Genomic DNA, 18,555 nt, shown 5'->3' on the forward strand with positions numbered 1-18,555 from the left:
AGCGCGGAAGGAGGGGGAAGGTCAGTTCTCTGGGAACCAACCTTGCAGCACGGGCTCCGAGGTCGTTTCCTGGAAACCCACATATCCTATGGCCATCTAGCCGCTGACTAGCGGCCATAGGATTGCTCCCAAAGTGTTTTATAGACCAAGAAGGGCTTCAGAAATAGTCATTCCCATAACTTCCAAAGAAGTGGGCAAATGTTGTTTGTAGCATGAAAATGTGCTGAGTAGCATTTCCATGACTTACAAATCTGTTAAAAAGATTTTATTATTTCTTTTTCAAGCACCAACCCAGACTTTTTCCCATCTGAGATTTGTACAGCTTAATCCCAAGTGTATTTACTTGGAAGTACATTTTCCTGATTCCACTGGACATCAAGTAACTGTTACAGCTAGAGCCTAAGCACATTTATTCACACATTTATGCCTAAGCACATTTAAGTAAGTGTACTTAAGACTTGCAGCCTTCATTCTTCACTGTAAAGAAAACGAAAGTGTATGATGGTGATTCTTCATTGTGAGATATACCATAAGTGTAGCATACCAATTCAAACGCTGAGTGCTTTTATTAATAATGAAAAGTCTAGTGTGCATCATGGCTAATCTTCAGCACAATGGTGGCCCTCACAAAGCACCAACCTACTGAATGATGAGATACCAGTAATACTGGCCTGTACTTGTTTTGAGATAGAATATGAGATGCAATGTGAAAAACCCTGGAACATAAATTTACAGCCTTGTTTTATAATTCTGTACTGACATGTATTTCTGTTGCTTCAATTAGTTTTCACAGTCATAAGTACTTTGAAGATACTTCAGAGAGTCCAAAGAGTACTCAGAGAGCTTCGGCTATTGGGCAGTATAGAAATGTAATAAATAAAATAATGCTGCTTAGTGTGCCATTGCTTAATTTGAAGTTTCTCAAAACTCAGATGAATTTCTCCATGTCTGTTTCTTGCATTTTGTGTCTATCGGTTTTAAGACATTAAAGCTCCCAGTCAGCGCGCTCTGAGAACTGTAGTTCTGTGAAGGGACTAGGAATCTTTAGTAAAACAACAACAGACAAAAACATTAGACTACAATTGCCAGTGTACTTTCAGGGAAGCCATGATAGTTAAATGGATTTAAGACCTTTTAAACATTTTTGTGTAGGTGCGTTTGTGACACCGCATCCTACAGCAGAATTTCTTCTTCCCCCCCAATGTCTATTATTCAGGGATCCTACACATCCATTTTTTCTGCCTTATCTAACCTATTTGATAAATGAAGTAGTTTTGTTTGTAAGATGTGTTTTGCTCAAAGTAATACCAAGCTTTGTTAATGGAGTAAAATTAGTTAAAACAGGGAGAACGTGGTCGAATATTCCCATTCCATTTCCTGTACTGTAATAGACATGGCATAGCGGTATAAAATAGCAAATGACAACATCCAAAACAGTGCTTTGTTACATTTGACATTTGTGATGACTGCAAAATAATATCTATTATACTAATAACCAGATAGCAAATAGTTCAAGAAAAAGGACTGATCATAAGAAGAAATTACATACATTATATTAAAGTTCATTAGATCATGCCATATTCTGCCTTTACTTTAATACAATATCTAAATAATATAACTGTTTTGGTGTGGTTACATTTCTTAATACAAATAAGATAAGATATATTGACATGCAACTGATTCATTAAGGGCACAATCCTATGGGGACAGTCAGCCGCCTCCGAACTCAGAGGTGACCAACTATCCAATGCAGGGCAGGCGGAGTATGGAGGGGATCTTCTCTGCGCTCTGGCTGCCCTGCATTTGCAGCTAGACTGCTGATTTTGGCTGTCTAGCCAGGGCACCTCAGAGTGGCAGGGGGAGGCCAAACGGTCCATAGGAAGCATTGTAACAGCTCTTCTGCCGGCTCTGCCCCCAGGAACGCCCCCTTTTCGGCTGCTCCATGACTGCGGAGCCAGGGTCAAACTGTGCCACCTATGAGGCAGTGGGGGAGGGGGCAAGGAGTCCGTTTTCTGGGAACTGGCCTTGGAGCGTGGGCTCTGAGCTCGGTTCCCAGAAAACAAAAAATCCTATGGCCATCTAGATGCTGTCTAACAGCCATAGGATTGCACCCTAAGGGCACAATCCCATGCATGTTTAGACAGAAAAAAGTCCCACAACTCCTAGCATTCTCCAGCTGGGTAGGAAATGCTAGGACTTGTAGGACTTCTTTCTGTGTAAACATGCATAGGATTATACTCTTAGACAACATTATAATATAGACTGGGATCCAAATAACTGCAAAAGCACTTTTTCATGCACAATGTGTCCTTGTGCTTTTTGTTTCTTGACTTGTAACCCCACCCCCTCTAACTGAGGAGCCTTTCAAAAGCAATTTCTGATATGACATGGGGTGCCTGATGTTCAAGGAGGAAAAGCCAAAAATTCCACTAGATAAGCAGTACTCAATGCTGCTGCTATGTTGCTGACGTAGCGCTAGCATAAGCAACCTCTAGTGCAACACCAATAGCACATGCTTAAAGTACTTCTTTGGATCTCAGCAATAATCTGTTAGACTACAAAATAATACTTCCTCCTTAACATTGCATTCTTACAGTTACTATTTTGGCCTCTAGTTTGTGTTTTGTGCTTGAGTTTTGAAAAATGTTGGCGAGAATACCTTACATGATGTTTACTCAGTAATGTGACCCACTGATTTCAGTGGGGCTCACTTCACAATAAGTGTGCACAGCAATGCAGCCTTAGAAAATTTACTGTCCCTCTCTTTATGTAGTGTGTTGTACAAACATATTTTATCCGGTACATGAGATGGAGGGCAAAATATAGGCATGGACAATGGCAAACTGCTAGTCATTATATTATACAGTCCATCAACCCAGCTGCAATCCTAAATATGTTTAATCTGACGTAAATCCCACTGTCTTCAATAGTACTTACTTCCAGGTAAATGTGCACTAGAAATTCAAGCTTAATCTGTAATGAATGGCAATGATTTAGGCAGCCATTTAGCCGTATTTGCTGGGGATGAACCCTATTAATGAGCATAAAATTAATAATTGCATATCATAATAGAAATGGATTGAGGTTCAATCATCCAACTGTTGCTCTTCATAAAATAGTCCTTTCTGATTATTATATTGAAATCACTGCTTAATCAGTAGATTTTATAGAACCGGGCTCACACATACTATGAATCAATTTTCACTATAGCTCCGGTCCAGCTGAATTTTCCTTTATGCTCTATGTTTTTGAATAAAAGGTTATTTGATGTCAAGGACATGCTCACCTTAGTACAGGGTGAGAATTCACAATATATATGTTTTTCAAGTCTACATGGGTTCAGAGAAGAGTGCCTGTCTCACTGGGACAATCTGGAGGTTATGTAAAACAAAAATCTTGTTATACTAATATTAATGACATCCTTAGAGCCATGGTTTTCAAACTGAGTGTTGCCTCTATAAGGTAATTGCTGTGAAATGCATGAACATAAGCAGGAAAAGGAAGGAAGAAAAGAGAAGAGAATAAAAGAAAAATGGAAAGATTACCCTTTTGAAAGAGACAGGAATAAATATCACAATTGTCAATAGGTGGTTCCTACAGCCCCAGTCAAGGGAAGACACGGTATAGCAATGACGTTTAACAAAGCATTTCAATGAGATGCATGAAATGCAACTCCAGTTCTTGACCTACTAAATTTCAGTAGTTAAAGATGCATTGATAAAGAGCTCAACAGTCCTGTACAGCAGCTTTCCCTAACTTGGTGCTCTCCAGATGTTTTGGACCACAACTGGCTGGGGTTGATGGGAGGTATGGTCCAAAACATCTGAAGGGCACCTGATTGAGAAAGAATATTCTGTACAGAATAATTTTTCAGCTTTCTATATATTCACTGAACTCCCTACAGGGTATCCTAATGGCTTTGACAAAAAGAAGTTGTTTTGCAAGAGAGCTGACTGCATTCCTGGCTGTGGAAATAAAGCTTAGTTTATTTATTAAAAGAAATTAAGGGTGCAATCCTATGCATGCTTAGACAGAACAGAGTCCAACAACTCCCAGCATTCCCCAGCCAGCATGGCTGGTTGGGGAATGCTGGGAGTTGTATGACTTTTTTCTGTCTAACAGTGCTTAGGATTGTGCCCTAAAATTGGGGTAGGCAACCTGGTGCCCACCAGATGTTTTGGACTACAACTCCCATAAATCCCAGCCAGCATAGGCAATTGTCAGGGATTATGGGAATTGCAGTCCAAAATATCTCGGCACCAGGTTGCCTAATATTACTCTAGAATGTAGGTCCAGTGTTGATAAGCTTTTAATAACATTGTTAAAATAATAAAATGATTGAGATGATAGAAATCTATGGGACTTAAGCTAGTCATGACTAAATCTCATTTATTTTAATGGGTCCACTCTAAGCATGACTAAGTCTGGATGCAACCCATTGCTTTTATTCATGGCTTCAAATTCTGTATAGCATTTAGAGTAACTGTGTGAAGAAGCAGCCTATAAATGATGTTAATAGAAGCTGACAGGGATTTTGCTTGATTATTTGTTAACATTGCTTAAATTTGAGAGATGCGTATTATATGAACAACAGGAACATCTGGTTCCAGATCCAGGGCCCTAGTCTGTTTAATGCAGCCTTCCCCAAAAGCATGCTCACCAGGTGTTTTGGACTACTACTCCCATTACCCCAGACCATCAGCTATGCTGGCTGGGGCTGATGGGAGCTGTAGTCCAAAACATCTGGAGGGTGCCAGGTTAGGAAAGGCTGTTTCATGGAATGCTATCTAGCTGTCATGGAAAATATTCATATTTGTGAGTTCTACCAGGTTCCAAATGCAACTGTTACTGTTTGCATTACTTTTCCATCCTTCATGAAGTTTCTTAGTCCACTTCAGATATAAAAGTTTCTCAAGCATCAGAGTAAGAATTTATATCAAAACTAAATTGTGAGAAAGTGCATATTATGAAATGTCCTAATTCATTTAAAACTAATTACAATTTATCAACATCATGACTTGTGGGTTTTTTTAAAATGAGGCTTGACTTATTACTTCCTAATTAACATGGTATTCTTGCAGTCCATTCTTACAATGTTTACTCAGAAGCAAGCCCCTTGATTTCAATAGGATTAATTTCCAATTAAGTGTTTAGAATTCTAACCTTAGAGAGTAGATGTTTGCACAATTAGAATTATAGCCCTCTCCTTCCTCTGTTGTCTACCCCATGGCAAACTTTAGAGTATAAGCTGCTTGGGGCAGGGATTAGTTCTCTTCTACTTTTCAAAGTGCTGTGAACATGGATGGCACATTATATATAACTAATCTTCAAGACTGCCTCTATACTACCTCAGAGGCAACAGGAAGACTGCATAACTGACTGTATAAAATTATGCATTGGTGTTATTAATAACGTATTAATAGAATTCCTCCATGCTTTTATGTCAGAGTGACTTGAAATACAACCTGATGCAATAAGCACTGGGAAATATTCATCTATAGCATCCTGTAATTTTACTTGCTAGACAAAGTAAATAAAAACTTTGCTGTATGCTTACTATCACTTGCATTAGGATAAAGGCCCTTTCTTATTCCTGGCTACTGTCTATGATGATGGTGCAAAAAGTACAGCCAAGGCATTTCTGGCAGTCCACCAGACTCTTGCTAGTGCTAGCAACAGAAACCCTGGGGGGGGGGGGTGCGTGCACGTGCTTCCATGGGTGGCCCCTTGGCTTAGCCCAATGAAGCCCTCAAGGCCAAAAAGGTTGTGTACCCCTAGTTCATGGCTACCAGACAACCCAAGTTAAGATCTATTATTCACATCAACAGACATTACACCGGTAGAAGTACTGAATACTGAACTGAAAGAGCAAATTACTTAGCCAGCATGTTTTTTACTTGAGCCACATTAGTCTAGGTCAAGAAAAACAGCCTGTGAATAATCAAAGATGCAGTAGTCCTACCATAATAATTGACGTTTTTGTTAATAGCTAACGGAGAAAATAAATGCTGAATTAAGCTTAAATCCAGAAATCAGTGTCCTAAGCATAATAGTTAAGTTGTTGATTATTGGAATGTAGCATAATTCAGCCTACTTTAGTCCATTACATATTAAGAAAAAACTTCAAATTTTTGGCTCAGTTTTCTATTGGCAAAACCATGAATATCAAAAGTAATCATGCATACCAAAACACTAATCTGGTTACTATTATTTTGTCCTAAGACTGTGTTAATCACAGTTAAGGGCTATGGGTTGCGCCCTGGGTATATGTAAGCCTCCAAACTTGGAGGCTTATGTGTATCCAACGCAGATACACATAATGTGTGTCTTATGTGTATCTAAATGCAGATAGTACTGCATTTAAGCTAGACAGGTGATTTCACCCATCTAGTGGAAGCTTCAGGGAGGGGGAGCGGAGGCTGGGGTATCAATAGGAAAAGGTGCAAGCCAGCCACCCCAGTCTCTGCCCCACCCCCAGGCATGCCCCCGTCTCCACACACCGTTTACTGAGAGTGGAAAGGTAGGTGGCACAGTTCACACCAGCTACTAGGGGGAGTGGAGCACTATTTCCTGGCTCCAAGCTTGGAGCCCTGTCTTCGAGCTTGGGGCCAGGAAACTGAACCATTCTATGTCCCCCAGATGCTGTCTAGGGGACATAGGATTGCTCCTTCCATTACTCAAATTACATAATAAAGCTTGTAGATAGATGAATGTAGAAACTGAGAACACTTACATTTGAAAATTTGGGCTGGGATCCAAAGAGTTGCTTAGACTCCCACTGAGTTTTTGCACTGGTCCAGTGCAATTGTTTACATTTTTTTTCTTTGAACAGCTGACCCCCAAAGCCACATAAACTGCTTCTGAAAACTCACTTCAATATCAAAAGTAAATTTGCCATGAGATACGGAGGGCTACCATTAAGAGAAAAACTAATCTAAAACCTTCTTGGGCTTACAATTCTTTTGATGGTCAATCCCCCAGAAAAAAAGCTGAATTCATACTACCAAAGTTCAAAAAGAGTTATTTTAGTGTATTATCATTATGGGTGCAATCTACCAAGCATTGCTCCTTCATTGAGCAGGGGGTTGGACTAGATGGTCTTGTAGGCCACTTCCAACCCTACTATTCTATGATTGAAATGAAAAGTGGGTGGAAACCGTGTTTGGTGGATTGTGCCCCTAATGTTGAGTTTCCTTCAAATTAAATCAGATGCATCTTTAAAACATGTGCAGTTGCTTATAACTGATGCTATCACATTGCTATTGCAACCATGGGTCCCTATATTTATTAAACTGAATCACCTGACAATAGAACTCAGTTAGGGCTTTTGGCATGGGGGAAACCTCTTCCCATTCAGACCTACTGCTATGGTAGACTTGCACCTCATCAGTGATTTCATCCGGAGCGTAATCCCCACCAAGGATATAAATTTTATCTTCTATTCCAACTGCTCCTGCATTAAAGCCAGCACATTCAAAAGAGCCTTCCCCTTTCCAGACACATGTCTCTGGGCAAAAACTATAAACCTTATAGGTTGAAAGGTCACAGATGTACAATGTGCAGTTCACTGGAACAGCTTTGATTAAGGTTGCGTGAAAGAACTGCCCAAATTCTGCTACCAGCTCAGACCACTGATCAGTTGCAGCATTATATTTAAAGAAACAATCCAGAGATGGATTAAAGGCATCAGTAATTTCTACTTCAGAACCAAGTGCATAAATTATATTCTGACATGCACTTGCTTCTGGATAGTAGATGCCTCTTGGTAATGGACTCACAGATTTCCATTCTCTAGACAGAGGACTATATGCCTCCACATCCAAAAGACTTTTGATACCCTGAGATGCCCTTGTCTTCCCTCCTATTACGAACAGTTGATTTAGGGTCACAACAGATGTATGCATTGTCCTTGGCTTCTTCATGGCTGACACTGATGAGAAGCTATCATTTGCTGGACAGTAACACCAAGTTTGATCAGTGGCATCGTGAAATGTTTCGGCAATATGAAGTCTAATAGTCCGGAAACAGTTCCCTTCACATCCCCCAGTTATAAATAATTTTTCACCGTAACTAGATAAACTTGATCCTGGCAGATCAATTATATGTGTATGTGTCAGTTCTTTCCATTGATCAGTTTTAATATTATAACAAAATGTATGTCGATGGGTTCCGTTTTCTTCAGTTTTGTGAACCAATATGTATTTCTCTGTTGTTGAAGGGCGAGCATCTGGAAACAGCCCACTGGATTTTTCCACACTTTTAATTGCCTCACTGATTATTACTAAGCAGCCAGTGCTCTCAAGTAACTGTTCTTCAGAGTGCAAAACATCCCGGAGTGTCTTCTCAGGTAACTGATGCAGCCTTACTTTTTTCATCAAGTGAGAAAGATGCTTCCTTCTTGTTTCTAAGTTATGCTTTGTCCACCAAAAGACAGCTTTCAACACAGACTCCTCATCTGGGACATTCAACTCATCAGTTTCTAGACATTTTTGCAGTATCTCAAAATTCATTTCCAGGAAATCGTTTGACTGGAGCAGCAAGGAAAAATGGTGCTGTGCATACTCAAGTGTATGATTAAACAACTGAGTGGACCCATAACTTTCAGAAATGGATAATAGTTGCAAACAATTGACAAGATCAATATTCTTAATCAGAAAGTCACTGCAAGCTTTTGAAAGAAGTGAAACTTGAAGAAACGATGATAGCTGAAAGAACATTTCTACGTTATCATTTGTTATCTCAGTTCTTCCCGTGTAGGCATAATCTAGAAAAGCCTTCACTGCCTTGGGTGACAAATTACTAATAGTAACACTCCCATCATCTCTCTCTTTCATGTTAACTTCAAACATGGCTCTGCAATTAAAATACAGAAGATGAACATACAATAAATCATCACCAATATTTGTGCCATCTCAATATGAAGAGAATAAAACCAAATCCCAGAATTTGAGTAAAGTGAAGGACAACATTTTCAATACAGATACTTTGGACAACACTGTGGATAACTTTTTCAGTGAGTGAATACTAAACTAATATAGTACAAATACTACATTAAAGAAGTGGCAGTATTTCATCATCATAACATTTTCACCACTTTTAATTAGTATAATAATCTTAGGCCTAACTCAGCTTGGAGTTCGATGAGAAATTGTATATATAATCCTCAAAACCAAATTAGATCAATCCACAGAACAGAAACTAAAGAGCTCCTTGGAAATTAACAACTGACTCCATCCCCATGTCACATCAGAAAACAACTTTTGGAACTCTCTGTGTCAAAAGCAGTTATAAACAGCACTGCTGTTTTAAAAAGCAAATCTAAATTCTCTTGGCTCATTGAATGAGTTCTATAGTTCTCTGGACTTTATAAAGCAGAGCAATATAAGTGGCTATTCACCAAGATGTTCGAAGGATGCATTCTTAGGTTAAGATTCAGAGAGCTTCAGCTATTGCGCGGTATAGAAATAAATAAGTAAGTAAGATTCCTTAGAACAGGGGTAGGTAACACCCAGCCCTGTCGTCCCCTCCTTCCACTGTGCCACAGAATTCTCCGGCAGCAGATTAAAAATAAATAAAGAAATAAATAAAACAAATGGCAGATTTAGCCCTATGAAATGCCAAAAGAGTCAAATGTAGCTTGTTTGCAACCTAAATTTGACCCATTTATTTATTTGGAGTGCAGCCCACTAATATTAACTTATTAACAGATAATTTTAAAATGGCTGTTGTTTCACAGCTGACTGGATTTACTGAAGTCTGGATATCTACATAACTATGCACATTTCTCATACTTTTAAAGGTCAAAATAAAACAAGAATTCTATATTTTGAGTCGCATGAATTGATTCAGCTATGATTTTCAAATAAAGTTTTTTAAAAATCCACGAGCACGAAAGCAACATTATAAGTAGATTTACCTGAAAAAGTCGCTACATGCAGCTAGTACACAACGGTGACATGGGATCGCTTCATCTTTCACAAGTATTTTAAAGTCAAAAAAGATGTTTTGATCTCTGAAGCTTTGGAGTACATTTAAGATTTGTTGGCCATGGCCTTCAGCCACTAAGGAGCTGATTTTCTTCTCACGTGCTGAAATTCCATTGCAAGCTGCGGTGCTAATGGAATCATATCGCTTGTCCATGGCTTCTTCACTCTATTCTTATTGCTGGAGGAGATAATATTTTAAAAGTTATTGATACTACTATAACACAAATGTTTTCAACACAATTTAATGAGAGTGAAAAGACCTGTTTCATGATCATGGTATGTACAGGTCATGTGCACAAGCGGTCCAAGCAAAGGGAAAACGTGGGGCATGCATGTTTTCAATAAATGCAAACATAGATGGGCAATGCATATTCCCTTCCAAATGCTTCCATACAGGTCAGAATCTCATTTGTATCCTGCCAACATGCGTTCCAATACAGAACTAAAGGAATCCACACAGAAGGTGCTTCTGTACTGGTTTGGAGTATGTAATTATCATGGGTTCGTAAGGCTTGAATGTTCTTATATGTCCTTTCTGTTACACTATATTTCACTATTTTAGCAACTATTATTGCATTCTTTTATTTATTTTCTTGCGTGATTTTAGCTAGAACCTACACATATTGTTGGGGGCCTGTTGGCAGAAGAACAATTAACTAAATTAACTGTGCAGTCCAATGCTTGTGCTTATCTACTTAGAAGTAAATTGCATTGAGTTCAATGGGACTTATGTCCAGGGAAGTATGTATAAGATTGCAGCTCAGTTATTTGTAGAAAGGTAACAACTAATTCTTCCACTAAATCAGACCTGTACAACATTCAGCCTGGGGGCTGATTGCAGCTTCCTTCCAACCTATTTTCAGCCCTGCAGAGTAATTCCAAGTACCCATTGTTTGTGCCCCATGCCTACATCTTTGTGGGAGGTTTCGAGGCCCACCCAAGTCCCTCAAAACTAAGAATGCCTGCATCATTATATCTATATCCGGCCTGCTTGATTGGCTGCCTGTATGTTGCCAAGCCTGATTCAAGGTGCTGGTTTTAACCTATAAAGTCTTACATGGCTAGGGGTTGCAATACCTAATGGAATGCCTCTCCCAACCTGAACCTATCCGGCCACCATGATCAACATCTGAGGACTTCCTATGAGTGCCACCTCCAAGGGAGGCTCGGAAGGTGGCAACAAAGGCCCCCCAAATATGGAATGATCTCCCCACTGAGGCCTGCCTGGTGCCAACACTGTCATCTCTTCAGCGCCAGGTTAGGCCTGTCCTCTACTCCCAGGCATTTAATGGCATATGATGGGGCATCTATGTCACTGTCTTAACAGGTCTAGGGTTTTTTTTAATTGAAATTGTTTTTAGCTGTTTAAAATGTTTTAGATTTTGTATACTGAAATTTTATGTTATATTTTATTGTGAATTGTTGTGAACTGCCCAGAGAGCTTCAGCTATTGGATGGTACAGAAATGAAAATAATAACAACAAAAACAACAATAATAAATTGGCTCTCCTCTGCCTGGATTCAAAGGCAAATGTGGAATGGGTGCCAGTTTTTCTAACCTGTTGCAGCCATCCAGTCACACTGCATGACCCACCTATGTGTGAACCTCCCTCACCATGTGAATTTCTGGGAAACTGAAAGCCTTGTAGGCCACAGGAATAGAGGAATCGATGGGCAGAAAAAGCAACAAAAGTGTGAGAGAGAGACCAAAGGATGAATAAGGGAGATGTTGAGGAATGGACAAGCAATGAGACCTATGGATATGCAAAGTGATGTGCCATGAGGCCCAGAGAGAAGCGGGGGGGGGGGGGATTAAAAAGGAATGAATTATAAAGGAAACACTGGATGCATTTTCCCTAAACCAAAAAGTCAGAATTCCAGAGTGTCCTGGTTTTTCCATTCACAAGCTGCATGCTAGTACACATATCCCATTCACTCCTGCTTGGCTCTTCCCAACAGTGGGAGTGGCTAAATTAACCAGGAATTCAAAGCTTAGCTGTGTGTCATTCATACTGGGGCTCTTGGGTTGTCACTCCCCAACAAGCCAGGAATTGTAAAACAAGAACAAACCTAGGTTTGCGATTCTGGCTTGTTGAGGGAACGACAAGCCAGAAGCCCTAGTTCAGATGACACACTGATCTCCCCAACGAGGCCCGCCTGGCACCAACATTGGTATCTTTTCAGTGCCAGGTTAAGACCTTTCTCTTCTCCCAGGCACTTTGCAGCATATGATAAGTTTTAATCGATCCTGGATTGACTTATGGTTATGGTTGTTTGCTTGAGATTGCTTGTTTGAAGTTGTTTTAGGTATATGTTCTATTGTGTATATTGTCTGTGTGTGATTTTATGCACATGGCTACTAATCTCTGTACACTGAATCTGTAATGTTTTTAATCTTTGTAAACCGCCCAGAGAGCTTTGGCTATTGAGTGGTATAGAAATGTAATAAATAAATTCCTGGTTATTATTTATTTATTTATTTAAAGTATTTTTATCCCATTCCTCAGCCAAAAGAAAGGCTCATAGAGCAGCTTACAATCCATCAGTAAAATAAGACCTGCCTGCAGGCTTACAATCTAAAATGACACAATACACAGGGAAAAGGGAATAGGGAGGGAAAAGGAAAAAAAACAAGTAGGGTTCCAGCAGTCTCTGGCCTGCTCTTGTTCTCCCTCACTCCTTCCTTCCCACATGTCAGTTGATGGGTTAGTTTAGCTGTTCCTGCTGGCACGAAATGCCAAGCAGAGGTGAATGGATTGCATACACCAGGATACAGCTCATAAACAATAAGCCAGGATTCTCTGGATTTCTCATTGCATGCGAAAGTAGCCACCGAGTCAAAAAACGTGACAAAATTTGTTTATGACAGTTAGCATAGAGATGTGGCTCTCCTGAGTCAGTAAAAATATGAAAGGTGGCCCTTCGAGTGATCTGGGTACATGTTGCATTTTTTCCCCTTTTGTACTTAGGTCAAATACTTGTCATCATTATGGTGGATCATATACCAGCCACAAATTTATTGAAAGCAAAACCAGCTTGCACTGAAACCCTCTTATCAGTCTCTGCTCTCAGTGGGCAGAGACAAGGTGTGAAGGCTACTGCTGTTGTGCCAGGCCCTGGCAAGGCAATTGATACCCTCTGCCATGCATATGTGGACTACACCTTCTGTGTTGATGGCTCATGGCTAATGCAATAAAGAACTCTCTTGTATTTACTAAGACCAAACTAAACACTGAAATTTCCCTTCATAAATAACACAACTACATGCATAATTAATTCAGCCACTTGTTTACAGTCACAAAATTACTGTTGATATTCTGAAATATGAATTCATAAAACCTGACATTTATTAACAATACATGTTAGGATTATTTTATGAGGCGCTGACTTGAAAGTTTTTTGTGCTTCTTGGTACCAGCATGAGGTACTGAAATCCAGCTGGTTCCTAGAGGCATTCCAGAGGCAGGGGAGCTTCCTGCTTAATTACACAAGCTCATGTGTTTATAGTATTCTGATAAAAAAAAATGTTTTGAGGATTTGCTCCTGAAATTTACATTCAAGAGTAAATGGTAACACTTAAAATAAGATAAAAGAATATCTAATAGTTCTTTTGTTGTTGTTCAGTCGTTAAGTCGTGTCCGACTCTTTGTGACCCCATGGACCACAGCACGCCAGGCCTTCCTGTCCTGTGCTCTCTCCCGGAGTGTGCTCAAGTTCATATTCATTGCATCGGTGATGCTATCTAGCCATCTCATCCTCTGCCGTCCCCTTCACCTTTTGCCTTCCATCTTTCCCAGCAACAGGGTCTTTTCCAGGGAGTTTTCTCTTCGCATTAGGGGGCCACAATATCTGAGCTTCAGCTTCAGTATCTGTCCTTCCAATGAGCAGTCAATCCTAAAGGAAATCAATTGAAATGATTTCCTTTAGGATTGACTGATTGGACCTCCTTGCAGTCCAGGGGACTCGTAAGAGTCTTCTCCAGCACCACAGTTTGAAAGCATCAATTCTTCGGTGCTCAGCCTTCCACAAATAGTTCTAGCTGTCCTGGATTTGCTACAGTCAGTCCTCATTACTGTGGCACTATACACACCAGCACTGTGTCTCCACGACAACAGAAGGAGAAGTGAATGGAGGAGTAGCGGATTTTTTTTTAAAAAAGGAATCAGCTTTTCTGCGATTTACTCAAAGCCTCCTTAATTTCAGCAGGATAATTTAGGGTACGGGGGGGGGGGAGGTGTCGTTTTGTTGCTGTTATTGTTAAACAGTTGGTAGACAATAGTCTTTGCCGATCCACTGCAAATCACTCAGAGATCTACCTTCTGTCCACCCCTGTTCTAGACCAACCTTCCCCAACCTGGTGCCCTCCACATTTTTGGACTACAACTCCCAGGATTCCTGACCACTGGCCATGCTGGCTGAGGCTGAAGGGGGCTGAGGTCCAAGACATCTGGACAGCACCAAGGAGAATGTACTCTCTGACACGCCCTTGCTCCCCCTTTTTTAAACCATTCCGCTCCAGGGAGGAATGTCCGATGACAAGTAAGGGCACACTTTGCGTGGCAGCTTCAGAGGTGGTAGTGCGCATGTCCGCAAAATCCTGCGCATGCTCGGCATCAGCACCGATGTTCAACCCCAAGAGCCCGTTCCCTCCCTCAGGCAACCCCGCTCGGAAGCGAGCCAGCTTCGAGGCCCGCAGGCACCCTTCGAGTTGAGCACCCCTCAGTAGGAATTGGTTTCCTATAAACCGAGGAGGCTTCCTTGCCCACGCGACTCTCCCCTGTGCCGAGCCGCCAGCTACTCACCCGCACCCATCACAGTAGCTCCGAGACCATCCGCCACACAAAATCCGCCGTGGCTCTCCTATTGGCTGTCCTTTCTGTCAGTCCAAGAAATCCTGCGCTGTGAATGGTGTAAGCGCGTGTCAATACCCTATTAAAACCCTCCCCCTCGTAACCGCCGCCCAGACGACGCTGTCAAGCGCGAGGAGGGCGCTCCGAAGAGTCTCAAGCTCAATGCAGCTGTAAAGACACTTCAGGTTATCCACGGAAGGGGGTGGGGGATGGGCCGGCAAAGCAATGCAAAGCGAGAAGACAGGGCGCCATAGAGCTGTGGGGAGATCCAGTGGAGGCTGGTGGCTCCCATGTCAGTGGGGCAGACAACCCGCTCTGGGTTCGAGTCAGAGACAGCCAGAAGGGGATAGGGCTCAGCACCCGCAGAGTTCTGACTAGAGCCCAGAGCGGATGCACTGCCCCACTGACATCGGAGCCACCGGCCTCCCCCGGAGAGAGCGTTGTCCCATTGCTCCGGATGCGGCGGCGGTCAAGTGGAATTCAGAAGCGAGCGGTGCGTGTACGCTCGCACCGTTTTCAATTTTTCTCTCTCTCTATGAACGCCCCGCAGGGTGGTGCGTGGCGCTGATTGGCGCGTTCGGCTTCGCAAAGGGAGCCGCCTCCGGCTCTCGATTGGCCGCGGCGTTTCGCCTCTCCGCCCCCTTTCCCCCTACCGAATCCTCTCCGAAGGGACCCCGGGCAACTGCAGCGCGCGGAGGAAAGGGCTCCCGCGCGGCGAGGGGGCGGCGAAGGAGGCAGGCAGAGGCGCGCGCTTCTCCTTCCCTCTTGCGGCGATGCTGCAGGGTTGCAGCGGGGGCTCGATCGCATGTTCACTCGGAAGCAAGCCTCGCTGACGTCAGCGGGGCTTCCTCCCCGGGAAGCGTGAGCAGGCTCGTTGCAGCCCGCGAGGGGCGGCGTAGGCGCGTAGGCTGAGTGCCCTGCCGCGGATGGACAAGCCCAACCGTCGGCATCTTCCCTTAGGTTCTAATTTATGACTTATTGTATTTCTATAGTGGTTAAGACGCTGAACTGCAGACTGGAAGGTCGGCAGGACAGCAGTTCGGGACCCGAGTGCCGCCTGACGGGGTGAGCTCCCGTCTTCAGTCCCAGCTCCTGCCAACCTAGCAGTTCGAAAGCAAGAAATTGCAAGTAGATAAATAGGTACCGCCTCGGCGGGAAAGGTGACAGCGTTCCGTGCACCTCGGTGTTCAGTCATGCCGGCCACATGACCACGGAAGCGTCTTCGGACAGCGCTGGTTCTTCGGCTTAGAAACGGGGCTGAGCACCGCACCCTAGAGTCGGACACGACTGGTTGGGGACACCTTTACCTTTTACCTTTATATTATTATTATTATTATTCATCTAAGGCTTAGAAGGACCGCTGTTACCCCTAGGGGACATCGAGTCCTGCCAAGCTGCATATCAGGGAAAGCACCTGGTTCGAATCCCGACTAGAGAATATATAGGCGCGGGTATATTTGCGTAAATATGTATGTGCGTATGCAAATTAGGCATATTGTCGGGTGCCTTCCAAAGAGCAGCTTTTGAGACAAGAGCCACTGCAGTACCTGGGGTGGCACGGAAGCCTGGCCCTTGGGAGGAAGAGTTGGGGACGTACATGCCGTTTGAACCTTTTATGCAAATGTTCTCAGTAGTTTTTAAGAGGCTGGACAGAGGAGTTTGATCCTCTGTGACAAAAACGGGGCTATCTATGTTTGTATGTATGTATCCTTGCTCTTTCCTTCAAGGACCTCAAACCGGTGTATGTGGTGGCTTTAACCCATTTTACAACAGCCCTATGAGGGAGGAGGTTAAACTAAAGGACAATAATCCATCCAGTGTCATTGTAACTGGGATTTGAACCCGAAGCTCAGCAGTCCCAGAGTTTTGTCAGCCTCCAAAACTCTGTTTTGTGTGCCTGTGTATCCCTCACATCATCATTTCTATACGTATGTATGTTCTCGCACCCTGTGATTTCCTTGGAACGTCTTGCTATGGAGAGCATACGTTGGGCGTTTTCCTATAACGCCTGGGTCCCTTGTCGCAAGGATTGGTTGCTGGCCATGTGCCTCGTACAACCTGAAGAGAAAGAGCGCATTGAACAGTTTGTCTTCCGCCGTGATGCCAAGGCTGCCATGGTATATATTTATGAACTTGCTGAAAGGTGTACTTTGCTGAGATAGAAATGTTTACCTTCCAGTTCTTTGAGCTTAAAGGTGTTTCCAGACAGAGGCTTTTGCGAATACTAGAACGGGTGGAGAGCCCCTGGCCCTAATCCTGCCTGCTTGGCTTTTTCCAGGGAGGTGGGGCCTCCTGCTGGAGGAATCCTCACTGTTATCTCCTATCTCAGGTTGGAGATAATAGTGAGGATGCAGGGGGTGGGGGGACTCCACCAGTGCTGGGAAGAGTGGCTGCTCTTAGCGCCAGTCAAGTTTTCCTTTGCACGCTTCTCACTGCCCACCGAACCAGTAGAATTTGGTACACCTTATACCTCTGAACCAGGTGGAGTCTGTGCCCAGTCTCTTGTGTGGATAGCCAAACTGCTATACCAAATGTCAGTGACTGTTCCTCCTGGCTGCATCAGAGGGAAACATGAGAGGCCGGTGCCTTCCTCAACCAGCTCTCAACTAGGACCAACTGCTGTTTGGCCCCCCTCCTCCCAGAAATGCCCCTACAACCATCGTTCCACTTGGTCATTATGTAACGGCATGAAAGAGTTATGCTACCGGAAGGAGGAGAAACAGCTGGGCTCCTGTTTTTGGTAGCATCCATTCATGCTTTGTAACATCTCATTCTGGCCAACGTTTTAAAATAAGTGACATGTAAATCAGGTCAAGTCATTGTAGAACCTTGAGGTATTCTAATCACGCCAGTAATGAGGTGTGAAATGGGATTTCTGTATGCTACTTAAGAAGTAGTATCTACATGCCCTACAATACTATAGGAGGTGCTGATGCTCAACAGATAATATATGAGCACAATAGCTTTAATATTTCCCTAATCATAAAAATAAGAAAAATACAAGCCGATCATTCATTTGATAAATATCATTAAATCTCAGTTACAGATCCACTGCTAAATTATAGTGCACTATGCATATGGGCATATATCATCATTAAATTTTTCATTCCAAAATATAATAGAAGTCATCTATTTCCTAACGAATAGAGCATTGTATATTTGTTTCTCTCATTCTTACAGTGCGTACATTTCATCATTATGAGCACAATAGAATACTTTTGTTTCAAGTCAACTAAGAAAGAAACAGTATGGTTTCTTTCTGGTAAGAGAGTATTGGGCTTGGACAAGAGAGGAAAGGAAAGGTTCCTGCTGTGCAAGCACCGAGTCATTGCTGACTCCTAGAGCGATGCCGCTTTCGCTGGCATTTTCATGGCAGACTATAGTGGGGTGGTTTGCCATTGCCTTCCCCAGTCGTGACTACCTTTCCTCCAACAAGCTGGGTACTCATTTTACCGACCTCAGAAGGATGGAGGGCTGAGTCAACCTGAGCCGGCTACCTGGGACCCAGCTTCTGCTGGAATCGAACTCAGGTCATGGGGAGAGTTTCGGTTGCAATACTGCTGCCTACTACTCTGTGCACTAGAGAGAGCTGGGTTCAAATCTCTACGCAACCATGAAGCTCCCTGTGTCATCTTCGCTTGCTCTCTCAGCCTCACCTACCTCACAAGTTTGTTGTGATGGTAGAATAGGGGTAGCCCCTGTGTACACATTCCTGAGCT

General features: G+C 42.7%; 2 protein-coding genes across 5 annotated transcripts in view; one reads left to right on the forward strand and one right to left on the reverse strand.

The window, feature by feature from the left end:
• Nucleotides 1–5,879: 5,879 nt before the first annotated feature.
• Nucleotides 5,880–14,858, reverse strand: KBTBD3 (kelch repeat and BTB domain containing 3). Its single transcript, XM_084842701.1, has 3 exons — nt 14,789–14,858; nt 9,917–10,164; nt 5,880–8,853 (listed from the first exon to the last, which is right to left on the reverse strand). Exons 2-3 carry the CDS (start codon nt 10,138–10,140, stop codon nt 7,260–7,262), a joined length of 1,818 nt encoding a protein of 605 aa, XP_084698827.1. The 5' UTR covers nt 10,141–10,164; nt 14,789–14,858; the 3' UTR covers nt 5,880–7,259.
• Nucleotides 14,859–15,153: 295 nt separating this feature from the next.
• AASDHPPT (aminoadipate-semialdehyde dehydrogenase-phosphopantetheinyl transferase) overlaps nt 15,154–18,555 on the forward strand; it is a 28,973-nt gene continuing 25,571 nt past the window's right edge. Inside the window, exons 1-2 of one of the 4 annotated variants that reach the window (XM_084842704.1) lie at nt 15,154–15,329; nt 16,564–16,953. In XM_084842704.1, the coding sequence (XP_084698830.1) occupies nt 16,771–16,953 (183 nt within the window). In that variant the 5' untranslated portion in view covers nt 15,154–15,329; nt 16,564–16,770. Of the gene's footprint in view, nt 15,330–15,495; nt 16,954–18,555 lie in introns of those variants that run through there. The other 3 variants (XM_084842702.1, XM_084842703.1, XM_084842705.1) reach the window with 3 other exon arrangements.

This window comes from Heloderma suspectum, chromosome 3 (genome assembly GCF_057233095.1).
Source record: "Heloderma suspectum isolate Gila_16-S chromosome 3, 16-S_ref, whole genome shotgun sequence".
Taxonomy (NCBI): Eukaryota; Metazoa; Chordata; class Lepidosauria; order Squamata; family Helodermatidae; genus Heloderma; species Heloderma suspectum.